Source organism: Spermophilus citellus (genome assembly GCF_964194105.1).
Source record: "Spermophilus citellus genome assembly, chromosome: 12".
In the NCBI taxonomy this organism is placed as follows: domain Eukaryota; kingdom Metazoa; phylum Chordata; class Mammalia; order Rodentia; family Sciuridae; genus Spermophilus; species Spermophilus citellus.
In genome coordinates this window covers 29,755,278-29,770,177 of record NC_138198.1, presented here as the reverse complement: position 1 = coordinate 29,770,177, position 14,900 = coordinate 29,755,278, and the positions used below count along the sequence as shown (strand labels likewise).

Sequence of the window (14,900 nt, the reverse complement as noted above, 5' to 3'; positions counted from 1 at the left end):
TTGAACTATCCTGTGATGAGGAAAAATTTCCTCTGACAGAACACAGGGCATATTTTAGTCTCATCTAGTTAAATAATATCTTTAGCTATTGAGAAGTACAGATATTATCCAAGATTTCAAATTAAAAATGTTTCTTACATGCATGTATTGTTAATTTTTATAATCTTAGTAGACAATTTAAACAAAATGATATGCTCAGGTATAATAAACAAATCAAACATTCACAAAAATACTAATTTAGGCACTAATTAGGCACAGATATTCATAAAAATAAAATGTAAAGCTAAAAAAGCATTACATTAAAATGTATGTGGTATATGTGGATGTGTTTAAGTTTTGTATAAACATGTAAAAAAAAGTTGGAAGATATATTATTTTTTTGTTGTTACCAGAGATTGAACCTGGGGGCACTGAACCACAGAGCAACATCCCCAGCCCTTTTTAAAAAATATTTTATTTTGAGACAGATTCTTGTTAAGTTGCTTACAGCCTTGATAAGTTACTGAGGATGACTTTGAAATTGCAATCCTCCTTCCTCTGCCTCCCAAACTTCTGGGATTACAGGCCTGGGCTACCACCATCTGGCAGCTGGCAGAAGTATTCTTAAAAATTACATATTTGGATGAGAAAACTATGTTTTAATTTTATGCCATTTTTACATTTTCTCTTTTCCAAATTTGCTACAGTATATTCACCTATAACTATAGTTTTATTTTTTAAATACAAATATTAGTTCTTGCTCAAGCAGTCAGTCTCTTGCATCCTAAAATGAACTATCTAATCTTCTTTAAAATGATGGAACAGAGGGTGGTGGAGTCATGGACTGGCAACCAACTGAGCATGATGGAATTATCTCCTGGCTGGCTCCATTACAAGGCTTTATGATGAAAATTCACACTGTCTTTCAGGAGATGAATCAGTGAACAGCAAGCATCCCAGGACATTGCCCAACACAATTTTTATTAGCTTCCACTAGAGTATTTTGTGGCAGCAAACGACCCATGTGTCAGTGACTAACAAACTAAGGTTCATCTGGCTGTGGATCCAAGCAGCAGATCTGCATCCACTCTGTGGCACATGATCTTTTCACGTAAGACCAAGTATGAATGCATGGCCTGCAGTTCTTCATGGCTTAGAGAAGAAAATACTTGGCAGAGTTTTGCTATGGCTCTTGAAGCTCCTACTGCAATGTGTCAATGTCACTTCCACTTAGAATCCATTTACCAAAATGTGTCACTTGACCAAGTCTGACATTAATGGACAAGAGGTTACTTCAGGGGACAGATGCACATTTCCCTGAAGGGAAGAGTGATTAATTGAGATCTTTAGGAATTGTCTTGTAGAAATAAGAAGATCCCAGAGAAAAAGTTTAATTCACTTAAAAATAACAAATTAGTGAATGCTTGATTTCTAGGATGCTAGTTTAATTCACTTAAAAACAATAAATTAGTGAATGCTTGATTTCTAGGATGCTACTAAACCTGCTTGAGTCTAATTTTATCACCTGAGGGAGGTCCCAACATAGTTAACTAATGTATCTAATAAATTATAAAGGTATAGACTAGTCACAGCTTTTTAAGGATAAAAATCAACCTGCAGGAATCAGAAGTCATTTTGTAGCCCAGTGGAGATGTAATCTCCAAATAAAATGTGGTCTTTCTTCCTACTGAAGTTCAGTCTTACATATAATTATCATATTTTAATATTCCTTGCCCAAATGAGCACATAAATCCAACTTCTGCAAATGCTCTAGAAACCAGCTTTTTCGTTCTGCTTGATCTCCCACTAGTGACTTGGTTTTGGGGACTCATAATTCTCTTATGTAGGTCATGTTTCTAACATGACCCCAAAAGTCATAGATCCTGCTCTAGAAAGTGAGAACATCTGTAAACAAGAAGATAGAGGATTTTGCTAAGATGCTAAAACATATTTGATGAAGTTAACTCTGAAACAGAATTCTGAAAGAAATTCCGTAATCCTAGAACTAGGAGAACAAACCAAAATGGGGGGGGGGGACTCTTATGGTCTTTCCATGTAACGATTTTAACTTAAAAATTGTGGTATGGCATGTGCAAGGCCCTGGGTTCACAGTCTCTGACACCCCTCACACACACACACAAAAAAAAAAAAAAAAAAAAAAAAAGAAAAGAAAAAGGGTTCTATAATAGTGCTGGCTAACAAAAAAAAAAGTTCAATTAATGTGTGTGTGTGTGTATACATATATACATATGGGGGTAACCTGTATCTCCATGTAAAAAATATAAACAGTTCCAGTTACTATTGCATACAGATTGTAATGCTAAACAAACCAGGATTCGGGTCACTAACTGAATTAATGCTCTCAGTTCAGCTCACAAGGAAATTCAGTATGCTGGTGGTCAATAATTTTTGGTTTATAAAAAGAAAGAAAAATTTTATTTTCACTCCCAGCTTTTCAGACCCTAAGCAAAATATCCCTTCCATATTCAACATTCATGGAGTGACATACTCTCAGCTCCAGCTGAGTTTAAACCATCATTAATTTTCATATGCAAAATGGTCCCTAATGTTCAAAGATGATATTCTCTACAAGTTATAGGAGGTTTACTCTAAAACATGTAGCCTCTACCCAAGGTAGCTGCTCTGACAGAAGGGGAAAAAAATATAACTTAAATTATAGACACTCCTCAAATTACTATGGAATTACCTCCCAATAAACCCATCTTAAGTTGAAAATATCACAGCCAAAAATTCTTTTAACAAACCTAATTAACCTACAAAACATCATAACTTACACTGGCCTATGTTAAGCATGCTAAGAACATACTTTAGCTTACACTTGAAAAAAATAAGATAAAACCCATTTTTATAATAAAGTTTTGAATATCTCATTTAATTTATTAAATGCCTGTATCCAAAAAACCCACTGGCCTCACAGAACACTGCACAGTGTTGGTTGTTGGCCTCTGTGATAATAAGACTCCCTAGGTAACATGGCTGGCTGCTGCTGCCAGCACTGAGAAAGCATCTGCCATATACCTGAATGGCAAGGGAGGTCAAAATTATAAGTTCAAAGCATGATTTCTACGAAATGAATATGGATTTTGCACCATTGTAAAGTTGAAAAATATTATGTCAAACTATTCTAAGTCCCAGATTGTCTGTATTTTGATAATCTGAGAGTGTGTGGGTTTGAAAGACGTTAAAAGAGATCCAACCATTTTCTCAAGACTATCTAGGATCAGGCTGATGTTTTCTAGTGTTTCAAGTTTACCTCTGATTGCCAACCCTCAAATTAAGATAATAAAAGTCACATTTTAAACTCTGTGACAACTATACTTTCATGTAAACAGACTTATGTCACATTGACTCACCCATGAGCAACGTAGAGTTTCCCATTTAAAGAGGAAAATACAATCTGTAGTTACTTCTACTGGGATTATGAATATCTCATTGTTTCAATTTTTTTATTCATTCAAAAATGACTGCTCTCAGGCTTATGGATAAGGATGTTGATGGCTATACAAAGGCACTGTGATGTCTCACCTGCTATGACAGCTCTCACTGGCTGGCCAGGTGGGCAGAGGCTCAGCTTGAGTTTTCCATCACTAAGAACAAGGAAAAGAGCCCCTGACCAGTGTAGAAACTGACTTTTCAGCAACAGCCCCGCTCGGTTCCACGTTCGAAATTGGAAAGTGACAGCTACTGAGTTCTCTCCAGTGGGGTGAGGCAGAGCTAAATAACTCCTTGAGCTCAGAAAAGTCACAGGGACAGTTTGAGGATGTGAACACGAGAAGGACACATTTCCCTGTGAATACAGTAAAGGAGGATATTAGGAAGGTGTGGTGGTGGCACTTGCAATACATTAACAATTTACTTTCCAAGATTTAAAGCTTCTGATACATCTTCTAACACATTCAGACTTTAAAAATTAGCTATCCTATCAAAAATCCATGATATTTCCGAGATAGGGCCTTCAAATCAAGGCACTGTTATAATTGAACCTATTTCTCAGTCTGAATCTTAGGAAAATTCCATCCTCCCTGTTTCTTCCACATCTGTAAAAGAGTTTCAAGCCTCATTCACTCCATCCCTATGCTGAACTGGGATAATAGATGAGTCAACTTTCCTTCCCTGAGTTGTCCAGATAACCTTACCCAATGGGAAGATGGCATTGAGGATCACCTACTCCAAGAACTGTTCCTTTCTTGTACTGATTCTATAAATATGCTAATAATGGGGTCACTCCGACCACAGGTTCTACATCTCACGCAGGACATGTGCTTCTTTTTATCTTGAGAAAAAGTTGATAGGTCAGATGTCCCAAGAGGCAGGCTGGCCTACTCTCAGAAGCATTCACAGATCCTTAGGCCACATTGCCACTTAGCTGCTCCAGCTGAGGTCTGATCTGTCTTATAAGATGCTTTTGTTTCATGTATTTATGTTTTAGAAGGGCTTTTAATCTCTGGATTATCTCTCTTGTTCTAAGGACCAAATTTATTTTTATTCAGAGTGTTTCAGAATAAAAAATTTAATTCAAATAAAATAAAAACAAGAAGAGTTTTTCCCCCGGAATTACATAAATTTTCACAAATTTCACATGGAAGAATACATGTCTCAAAATTGCCCTTCCTCTCCAAAATGTATCATTCAAAGAAAAACAGTTAGATAAAACTTACCAGATACCAAAACATACTACCAAATCACCAAATTTAGTCAATGTGGCACTGGTATAGACAATTAGACAAACTAATGGACAGAATAATTAAGCCACAAAAAGAGAATATATGCACAGTTAGTATGTTCTGAAGATTACGATTCAACTCATTGTGGAGAAAGTTGTATTAGCAAGCAGCACAGGAACAAATGGGTATCCAGAGGTATAATATAAAAATGTGTCTATATCTTATATCACATAAAGAATACATTTCAGTTAACCAAAGACTTTAAATAAAGATATCTAATTTAAAATCTTGCAATAAAATCCATGAGACTATATAGATTCTGTCATTTTAGAAGCATACCAAAGACAGAACACTCCAATGCTATGAAGAAATACACAGGTATATTGACCATAAATAAATAAATACACACACACACACACACACACTACACACTATATACTCAGTGTTTCCTAAAATATTTAATGGAAAATTGATAAATCTGAAAAGTAAGGTTATCTATCAAATATAATCCTCTGAGAAGAAAATGTAAAAAAACCTTAAAAAATAAAAATGAACAATGATCAGAAAAGCTAATCCAAATGGACAATAAATATGCCCAAAGATTAATTTGCTAATAGTCAGATAAGCATGAACTAGGAAAGAGACATTCCTTCACTCCACTGAGCTGGCAAAGTCTAAATGGTGCTTAACACACATGGCTGGCTGGGACATGATGGGTAAGCATTGTCACATTCTGTGGGTAAATTATATTCTTACAGTATGAGGAAAGCAATGTGACATTCATTCAAACTTAAAACTATGAGAAATCTTTTGGCTATGAAATTCTACTCTAGAAACTTTATCCCATCAAAATAAAAGCCTCAATATCTGAAAACATGTGCAAATATTTGTAGTAGGAAAAAGTAGAAATAACATAACTACCCTCAATAGGAAACAGAAGAAAATAATGAAGCAGTTTCATAATGGAATATTACATAACCATTATAAAATGGAACTATATCTTGTAACTCAAGAAAATTTCCCAAAATGTGTTACTGAGTCAAAAGATGCAGAGAAACATATTTGTAAATACTGCCAAATTCAGATTGGTAAGTATTAATAAACATGTGTGTGAATATGAGCCTGTGACAAATGTGATCGTGCTGGATGCAATAAGGCAGGTAAACTAGCCCAGTAACATGACAGTGTTAGGAGGAAATGCAGCTCTGCAGGGAGAAGGCAGAAGGAAAGCAAAAAAAAAAAAGCTAAGCAGAGAGAAAAACTGGGAGGTGACCTCAGAGAAATGGTATGGGAAGTTCTGGCCTTTCCTTCCCGCCTCCCCAAGACACAAAGATGCAAAGACACAGAGATAGACTCCCTTTGTGAAAAATCAAAAAACAGATTTTTCACGAGAGAAGCATAAAACTAACCACATTGAAGCTGGTAGCAAAATCCAGAAAACCCTCACAACATAATCCCTTTCCCAACACAGTGCCAAAAGGGCGCTAGGAACCTGCAGCACTTAGCTTCTTCCCAGGGAGGAAGGAAGGGTCTGATCTGTACATCCAAGTCCAATTTTCTGACTTTCCTGAGGGTTGCCCAAGGGACTGGTTTACTTCTTACCTGACTCTGAACCCTGAAAAGAAGGGACCCTGGATGAGAACAAAAAGAGCAGTACGGAAGATATCTATCAAGCAAGTACTCCTTATGGTACTTCCCCAGGGCTCAGCACAGAGTGCACTGCTGAAACCCCCAAATCCCAGGTTCTTCATGGGGAGGTAAAGAGATGGATTTTGTGTACAACATTCCAAATTTTCCAGGGATAGGCTTCTGCCCAACAGACTGGTTCCTTCTCACATATCTTGAAGCAAGTTAGAAGCTGGCATGCTGTGGAAATCTAGGAGACATTGAGAACAAAGGTGGCAGCTTGGATGAGCAAGCAAGCACCTGCTACAGCCTCTCAACTTCAGTAGAGCAGAAAAAGAAGAGGTTAAAAACTACCAAATTCCAGTTCCTGAAGAGAAAAAGGATTGGACTGTATGTATAAGTTTCCAACTTTTTCAGGGGCTGCCAGAGAGACTGGCTTTTCCTGCAGCACTGATTGGACCTGTTAGCCATTGGGGAAAAAGGTGGCAGATTAGACTATCATGTAAGTAATTATCATAACCTGTCTTCATTGTATGATAAAGTGGGTAAAGAAATCACAAAATCTCAGCTTCTCTTTGGAAGGAAAGAGCTGGATCAAGTATCCAATGTTCCAAAATTTTCAGAGGCTGTATAAGGGACTGACTTTATCTCACCTGTCTAAGAGCACTGACGGGACCCAGCATATTCTAGATGCATGCGGGCCACTGAGAATAAAGGCAAAGGTTGGACTACTATGCAGTCATCTGCCAGAGCCCTTCTCCTGGTCAGCACAAAATAATCATTGAGAATCCCAGAGCCTGGCTCATCTCTGGGAAGAAGAGAGGAGAAAGAAACATATGCCAAATATTCAGAACTGGCTTCAGTCTTATCATTTTCAGAGCATGCATGAGACCTGGTATAATCTAGATGTCTGTGAGAACTCAAAGGAGTCCTGGTGTGCTGCTGCATCAGAAAACTAGTGATACCACAGACAGAAAATAGAAGCAGCAAAAGATTGTGAATTAAAGAAAGAAAGATAAAAAGAAACGATAAAAGAAACAGGCAAATCTCCTATCTGGCAGTTTACGCAAATAAATCCAGCAAAGACACATATACAGAGAGTTTGAAAGGTCCCTGGCAGCTTCCTACTGAGGGTCTTGTTGTATACAAATCTTATTCATGAAGACTGGAAAAGATGGTTGTTTGTTCTAATGTGCAGGTATTGACACTAAGAGACAAGGAAAATGAACAATTAGGAAAACATGCCTGTCCAAAAGGAACAAGATAAAACTTCAAGACCCCAATTTTACTGACATGTAACATATGAATTTCCTGGCAGTGTTCAAAATGAATTTGGGAGACAAATGCATGAACAAAATGAAATTTTAGCAAAGATTCATATGAGCCAAAAGAACTCTTGACCTGAAAGAAAACAGTAACTCAAATGAAAAAATTCAATAGAAAAATTCAATCTACATCAAAACATCATACTAGATCAAGCAGAAGAACCACTGGATTTGAAGACAGGTCATTTGATATAAGCCAGTCAATAGCTTAATAGGAAAAAAAAGTGAAAAAGAATAAAGAAAAATCTTGGTGGCTTATAGGACACCATTGAATAAACCAATATATACAATTATGAATGTCCAAGAAAGAAAAGACAAAGACAAAAACTTACTCAAAAAAATAATGGAAAAAAAAAAACTTCTGAAATTTGAAAAAAAAAAGGAATATCTACATTTAGGAAATCCAAATAAGAGGAACAAAAGAATTCCACAGTGAGAGACATTACAATCAAATTGTGAAAAGTCAGACACAAAGAGAACTGTGAGATCAGCCAATGAAAAGGGACACGTCACATAGAAGAGAACTTCCCCAAGACAGTCACTGGATTTTTCAGCAGAAACTTTGAAAAGCAGTGGAATATTTCAAAATGCAGAAAGGTAAAAACTGCCAACCAAGAATACAATACTTGGTAAAACTGTCCTTTAAAATTGAAGAGACATAAAGAAATACCCAAACAAACCTGAAGAAGTCTATTATTACAAGATCAGTCTTACAAGAAATGTTAAAAAAAAGAATGCTTCAAGTTGAAAAAAAAAACCAAAGCTAAGAAGCACCATCAATGCATGTGGAAGTATAAAACTTGCTGCTAAAGGTAAATACATAAATAAGTACAGAATAATGTAACATTGTAACAGTACTGTGGAAATTGCTTTTTCAATTCTAGTATAAAAGTTAAAGACAAAAATTTTTAAAACAATTATAGAAAATATGTTCATGATTACACAATGCAAAATAATGTAAATTTTGATGTTAATAATATAAAGTCTATGGAGAAATTAATAATGTAGTTTTTATATGCAATTGAGATTGATTAGCTGAAGTAGACTGTTATAACTATACAATATTTTAGTTAATTCTAATTGTAATCACAATGAAGATATGTAAAATAAAGAAAGAAATCAAAGCATCTCACCATAAAAAAATAAAAAAAAAATAAAGGAAGACAGTATAAAAGGAAAACAAGGACAAAGACATATAAGATAGGTAGCAAACCTTTAACAAAATGCTAGTAATCTCTTTCTGTGATACAATAAAAATTAAACATTTGGTATGGTTCCTGATACATAGAGCTCCTATAATCCTTGAAATCTCCAGAGCTCTAAGTGTCTTCTGTACACTCAAGAGAAGTCTGGTGACTGAGTGCTACTCCTATGTACCTGCAAGATCCTTGGTCTTCCTGGCAACTAGGAAGACCAAGGAATCATTAGAGGCATGGAAATTTCCACTGCATTACTTGAAGTCCAGGAAGGCAAGAAAAGATGAAGGTTGAAATTAATCCAAGAGCTATTGGCTTACTCTATCTATCAATGTCAAAAAACATCTATAAAGAAGCTGGGGTTGTGGCTCAGCGGTAGAGTGCTCCCTTAGCATATGTGAGGCCCTGGGTTCGATCCTCAGCACCACATAAAAATAAATAAATAAAATAAAGGTATTGTGTCCAACTTCAATTAAAAAATAAATATTTTTTAAAAAATCCATAAAAATCACTAAACAAAGGGTTTGGAGAGCATATAAGTATCCATGTGTCAGGAATGTCAGGAATGTAGTGTGTCCTACACCATGATGTCAAAAGCTCTTATGTTTAGAACTCTTCCACAATGTATCCTAAGTACCTCATCTGGCTGCTTATTAGTAAGTAACTTTTAAAATAAACTAGTGATAGCAAGTAAAGTGTTTTCCAGAGTTTTGTGAGCTATTCTTGCAGATTAGTGAACCTGAACTGGGGGAACTGTGATGACTTTGTAGGCAAATTTGACAAAAGTATGGGTAACCCAGAGACCAGGAACTTGCAAATGTCATTTTAAGAAAGGACAGTCTTGTAAAACTGATTCCTTAAGAGTATGGAGTATGACACTAATTTGGAGTACCAAGTACCAGAATTGCTCTGAATTGTAGGACACACAGCTGGTGTCCAAGAATTGGAGAACTGGTGTTAGAAAAGGAAACATAAATTTGGCATCAGAAGGAAAGATACCACACACATTTAGTGTTAGAAATGCTATAAGCAAAAATATTCACCTTCCTCATTAATGATTGCTTTACTATGAATAAATTAAATTCCTCAACCAAAAGACACATGAGTGACTGAACAGATGAAAAATCAAGATCCAACTATGTGTTTCTACAAGAGACTCAGGTTTACATGTAAGAACAGATACAGTCTGAGTTAAGTAATGCAACAAAATATTCCATGCAAGTTATAACCAAAATACAGCATGGGTGGCTAAACATATATCAACCAAAATAAATTTTGAGTCAAAAAGTGTTACAAGAGACAAAACTTTAATAACATCAAAGAATAATAAAAGTGTCAATTCACCAGTAAGATACGATAATTATAAAAATAGATGTACTAACATCAGAGATCCTAAATATATAAAGCAAACACTGACACAACTGAATCAATTCAATATAGTTGGATACTTCAATGTCCAACTTCCAAAACTGGATAGAACCATCAACACAGAAAATCAAAAAAGAAACAGTATATTTGAACAACAATGTAGACCAAATTGTATACACAGCGAATTCTACTCAATAGCAGAATACACATTCTTCTCAAACACACATGAAACTTTCTCTAGGATAGACCACATACTAGGTCATAAAACATGTCATAACAAATTTAAGACTAAACTCATTAAAAAGTTCTTTTCTGATCACTATGGAATAAACTGGAATTCAACAGGTGAAGGAAAACTGGAAAATTCACAAATGTGTAAAAATTAAACACTAAGCCTTTTTCTATTTGTTTGTTTGTTTGTTTTTGGTACTGGGGTTTGAATCCAGGGCACCATATATGTAAGGCATGCAGGCATGCACTTTACCACTAAGCTATGTCCCCACTCTTTCTTTTTTTTTCACCCAATTTTATTTTTATTTTGGGAAATTTTGCTAAATTTCCCAAGCAGACCTTGATCTTCTGATCCTCCTGCCTCAGTCTCCTCAGGAATTAGAATTAAAAACATGTGCTGCCACTCCTGGCTGTAAAAGGTCTCTGGAATAATCCAGTGTATCAAAGCATACATTGAAAAAGGAATTCGGGCTGGGACTGTAGCTCAGTGATAGAGCACTTGCCTAGCATGTGTGAGGCACTGGGTTCAATCCTCAGCACCACATAAAGATAAACAAAGTAAAGGCATGCTGTCTATCTACAACTACAAATTTAAAAAAAAAAAAAAAGAAAGAAAGAAAGAAAAAGGAATTAGAAAATACCACGAGACAAATGAACATGAGAACACTCCATGCCACAATTTATGGAATAGAACATAATAATTCATGCCCACTCTGAAAATCAAACTTTATAACTCAAAGAACTAGGCAAAGAAACAAAGCCCACCCACCTCATCAAAGAAACGAAATTATAAAAGTTAGAAGATAAACCAATGAAGGAAAGAATAGAAAAATTAATAAAATTGAGTTGGATTTTTGAAAAAAAATTGAGAAAATTCACAGTTTTAGTTATACAAGATAAAAGGGAAAACTGAAATAAATAAGAACAGATATGAAAGAAAAGGCATTACAACTGATAACACACAAGTTAAAAGGATACTAAGAGACTGTAAGATCAATTAAATGCCAACAAATTTGATAACATAGAAGAAATGCATAAATTTCCACAAAGGTATAACCTATTAATAACAAGTGATGAGGGTCTGGGGTTTTGGCTCAGCGGTAGAGCACTCGCCTAGCACATGTGAGGCCCTGGGTTCGATCCTCAGCACCACATAAAAACAAACAAAAATAAAGGTATTGTGTACAACTAAAAAATAAATATTTTTTAAAAAAATAACAAGTGATGAAGAAAGAGGCAATCTCAATAGATCTGTAACTAGAATAGCAAGAATCCTGAAATGATGATTAAAATATCCCACCAAATAAATATTTTATTTATTTATTTATTTTTTAATATTTATTTTTTAGTGGCAGACACAATATCTTTGTTTGTATGTGGTGCTGAGGATCGAACCCAGGCCGCACGCATGCCAGGCGAGCGCGCTACCGCTTAAGCCACATCCCTAGCCCCCGAAATAAATATTTAAAGAATTGAAGCCAATTCTTCTCAAACTCTTTTAAAAACATAGAAGAGAACATTTCCAAACTCATGCAGAGACCAGCAATGCCCCTACAACCAAAATTATAGATGATTTACAAAGCAAAACCACAAAATAATACTGCTGATGAACACAGAAAAAAAATATACAACAAAATATAAGAGAACTGAATTCAACAATATGATTAAAGGAATAACACATCATGACTAAGTGGGATTTATTCTTGGGATGTAAGGGTGGGTCAATATATGAAAATCAATTAATGTAATAGACTAAATAAATAGAACATAGGATTTAAAATATCACTTGATTATTTCAATTGATGCACAGAAGGCATTTGAGAAAATTCAACACCATTTCATGCTAAAAACTCCAACAACTAAGAATAGAAGGATATAACCTCAAGATAATAAAAGTCATATGTAGAAAACCTACAGCTAATATGCTCAATGGTTAAAAAATAAATAAAAGTTTTTCCTTGAAGAATAAAGCAAGAATGCCCTACCATTTATAGTCAACATCTTAATAAAAACCAGAGTCAGCAATTAGGCAAGATAAAGAAACAAAAAGCACCTGAATTGGAAAGGAAGAGGTAAAGTTATCACTTTTTGCAGGTGACACCTTAGAAAAGATACTAAATATTTAAAAAATTGTAATTAGGGCTGAGGTTGTGGCTCAGTGGTAGAGCACTTGCCTAGCATGTGTGAGGCACTGGATTCTCAGCACAAAAGGAAGAAAGAAAGGAAGAAAGGAAGAAAGAAAAAAGAAAGAAAGAAAGAAAGGAAGGAAGGAAGGAAGGAAGGAAGGAAGGAAGAAAGAAAGAAAAGCTCATCAATAATAAAAATATTTTTAAAAACTATAATTAATGAGAAAAAGTAATGAAGTTGTAGGATAAAAAATATCAACACAAAAAAAATCTGTTGTGTTTCTGTGTTAGCTTTCTGACTAAGTGTGACAGAATACCAATCAACTCATAAGAAGGGAAGATTTATTTTGGCTCACAGTTTCAGAGATTTCAGTCTATGGGTTGCTTGACTCTGCTGCTTTGGGCCTGTTGTGAGAAAGTATATCATGGTGAAAGCATATGACCAAGGAGGCCTATTCACCTCATGGCAGCTAGGAAGCAAAGAGAGCAAAAAGAAGAAGCTGGAGTCCTAATGCTCCCTCAAGGCTCATGTGTTACAAGCCTGGTTCTCTCTATGGTCCAGTGACCATAGAATGAAACCTATGAAACTATGAGCCAAAATAAACCTTTCTTCCTTATAAATTGATAATCACAAGTATATTGTCACAGTGACAGAAAGCTGACAAACAGAGAAATTAAGAAAGCACTCTCATTTACAGAAGCATCACGAAGAATAAAACACTGAGGATAAACTTAACTAAGAAGGTAAGAAAACATGAAAACTTGGAGTGTATAGAAAACTCCAAAACAAAGATAAAATAAATAAGACAGAGAAACATGTCATGTTCATGAATGGTACAATAGTACTGTTAAAATGGGAATACTATACAAAGTAATATACAGAGTCAATCCATTCATTACCAAAATCCCTATGGCATTTTTTATTGAAATATAAAATAGCCCGAAATTTCATATAGAACCATAGAAGATCCTATATAGCCAAAGCTATCTTGAGAAAAAAAGAAGAGAGCTGGAGACATCATATATCTTATTTTCAAAATATATTATAAAGTTACAGTAATTGAAAGATAATGGTATGAGCATGAAGATAAACATATCAAAAAAGAAACAGAATGAAAACCAAAAATAAATCCACACATATACAGGCAACTGATGTTCCACAAGAGTGCCCAGAATATATCACAGGGAAAGGATGGTCTCTGCAATAATTGGTGTGGGGAAAACTGTATATTGGACTTTGTTGGGCACCATAAGCAAAACTCTACTCAAAATAGATTAAAGGCACAGTAAATGTAAGACCAAGAACTGCAAAGCCATAAGACAAAACAGGAGAAAGCTTTATGACATGGCCTTGGCAATTATTTCTTGGTTATGACACTAGTAGAAATACAATAATATAAGCAAAAACAGACAAGTGGGAGTACCTCAAACTAAAAACAGTACTGTAGAACAAAGGAAACAACCAGGAGTGAAAAGGTAACCTGTGGAGGAAGAGGTTTACCCACCGTATATCTGACAAATGATTAACTTCCAAAACATACAAGGAACTCCAGAAACTCAGCAGCCAAACAACAAGTATGTTGGTGGGAATATAAAATGATGCAGTCACTAGGGAAAGTCAAGTGGAGGTCCTCAAAAGGTGAAGACTACAATTACCAAATGATCCAGCAATCCCATTTCTGGGTATTTATTTGAAAGATTTGAAATGAAGATCTCAAAAATATTTTTCACTCCCATGTGTACTATACCATTGTTCACAATAGCCCAAATGTAGAAACAATATAAACATCAATCAGAGGATGAGTGGATATAGAAAACACACACAAAGTGGAATATTATTCAACTTTTAAAAGGAAATCCTGCCATATGCAGATTATATATATATATATATATATATATATATATATATATATATATATACACATACAAACCAGGAGAACATTATGCTAAGAGAAATAAGCCATTTGCAGAAGGACATATACTGCACTATTCCACTTAAATGGGTTATATAAAACAATCAAACTCAGAGAAGCAGAGAATAGAATGGTAGTTACCAGGGAATAAGAGCAGAGGAAAATGGGGATTTGCCACATAACTCATGTAAATTTCAGTTATGGAAGATAAATAAATTCTAGAGATCTGCCTATAGTTAATATGTTATTGCACACTTAAGAATTTCTTAAGAAAGTGGATCTCATGTTAAGTATTCTTATTACCACAAAAATTTTATTAAAAACTGTTACATAATCTCACTTCATTATATTGTAACATTATGTATCCATTTCATACATATAGAAAAATTATATCAAACATAAACAAAAAATATGTATGATTTGTACCTTTAGAAGAAATATATTTTAAAAC

General features: G+C 34.9%; 1 protein-coding gene across 1 annotated transcript in view; it reads right to left on the bottom strand.

The window, feature by feature from the left end:
• The window catches only part of LOC308631830 (contactin-associated protein-like 3), a 220,887-nt gene that overhangs the window by 97,325 nt on the left and 108,662 nt on the right, over nucleotides 1-14,900 (bottom strand). Inside the window, exon 8 of the mRNA XM_081263326.1 lies at nucleotides 3,526-3,787. Coding sequence (XP_081119452.1) covers nucleotides 3,526-3,787 — 262 coding nt within the window. The remainder of the gene's footprint in view (nucleotides 1-3,525; nucleotides 3,788-14,900) is intronic.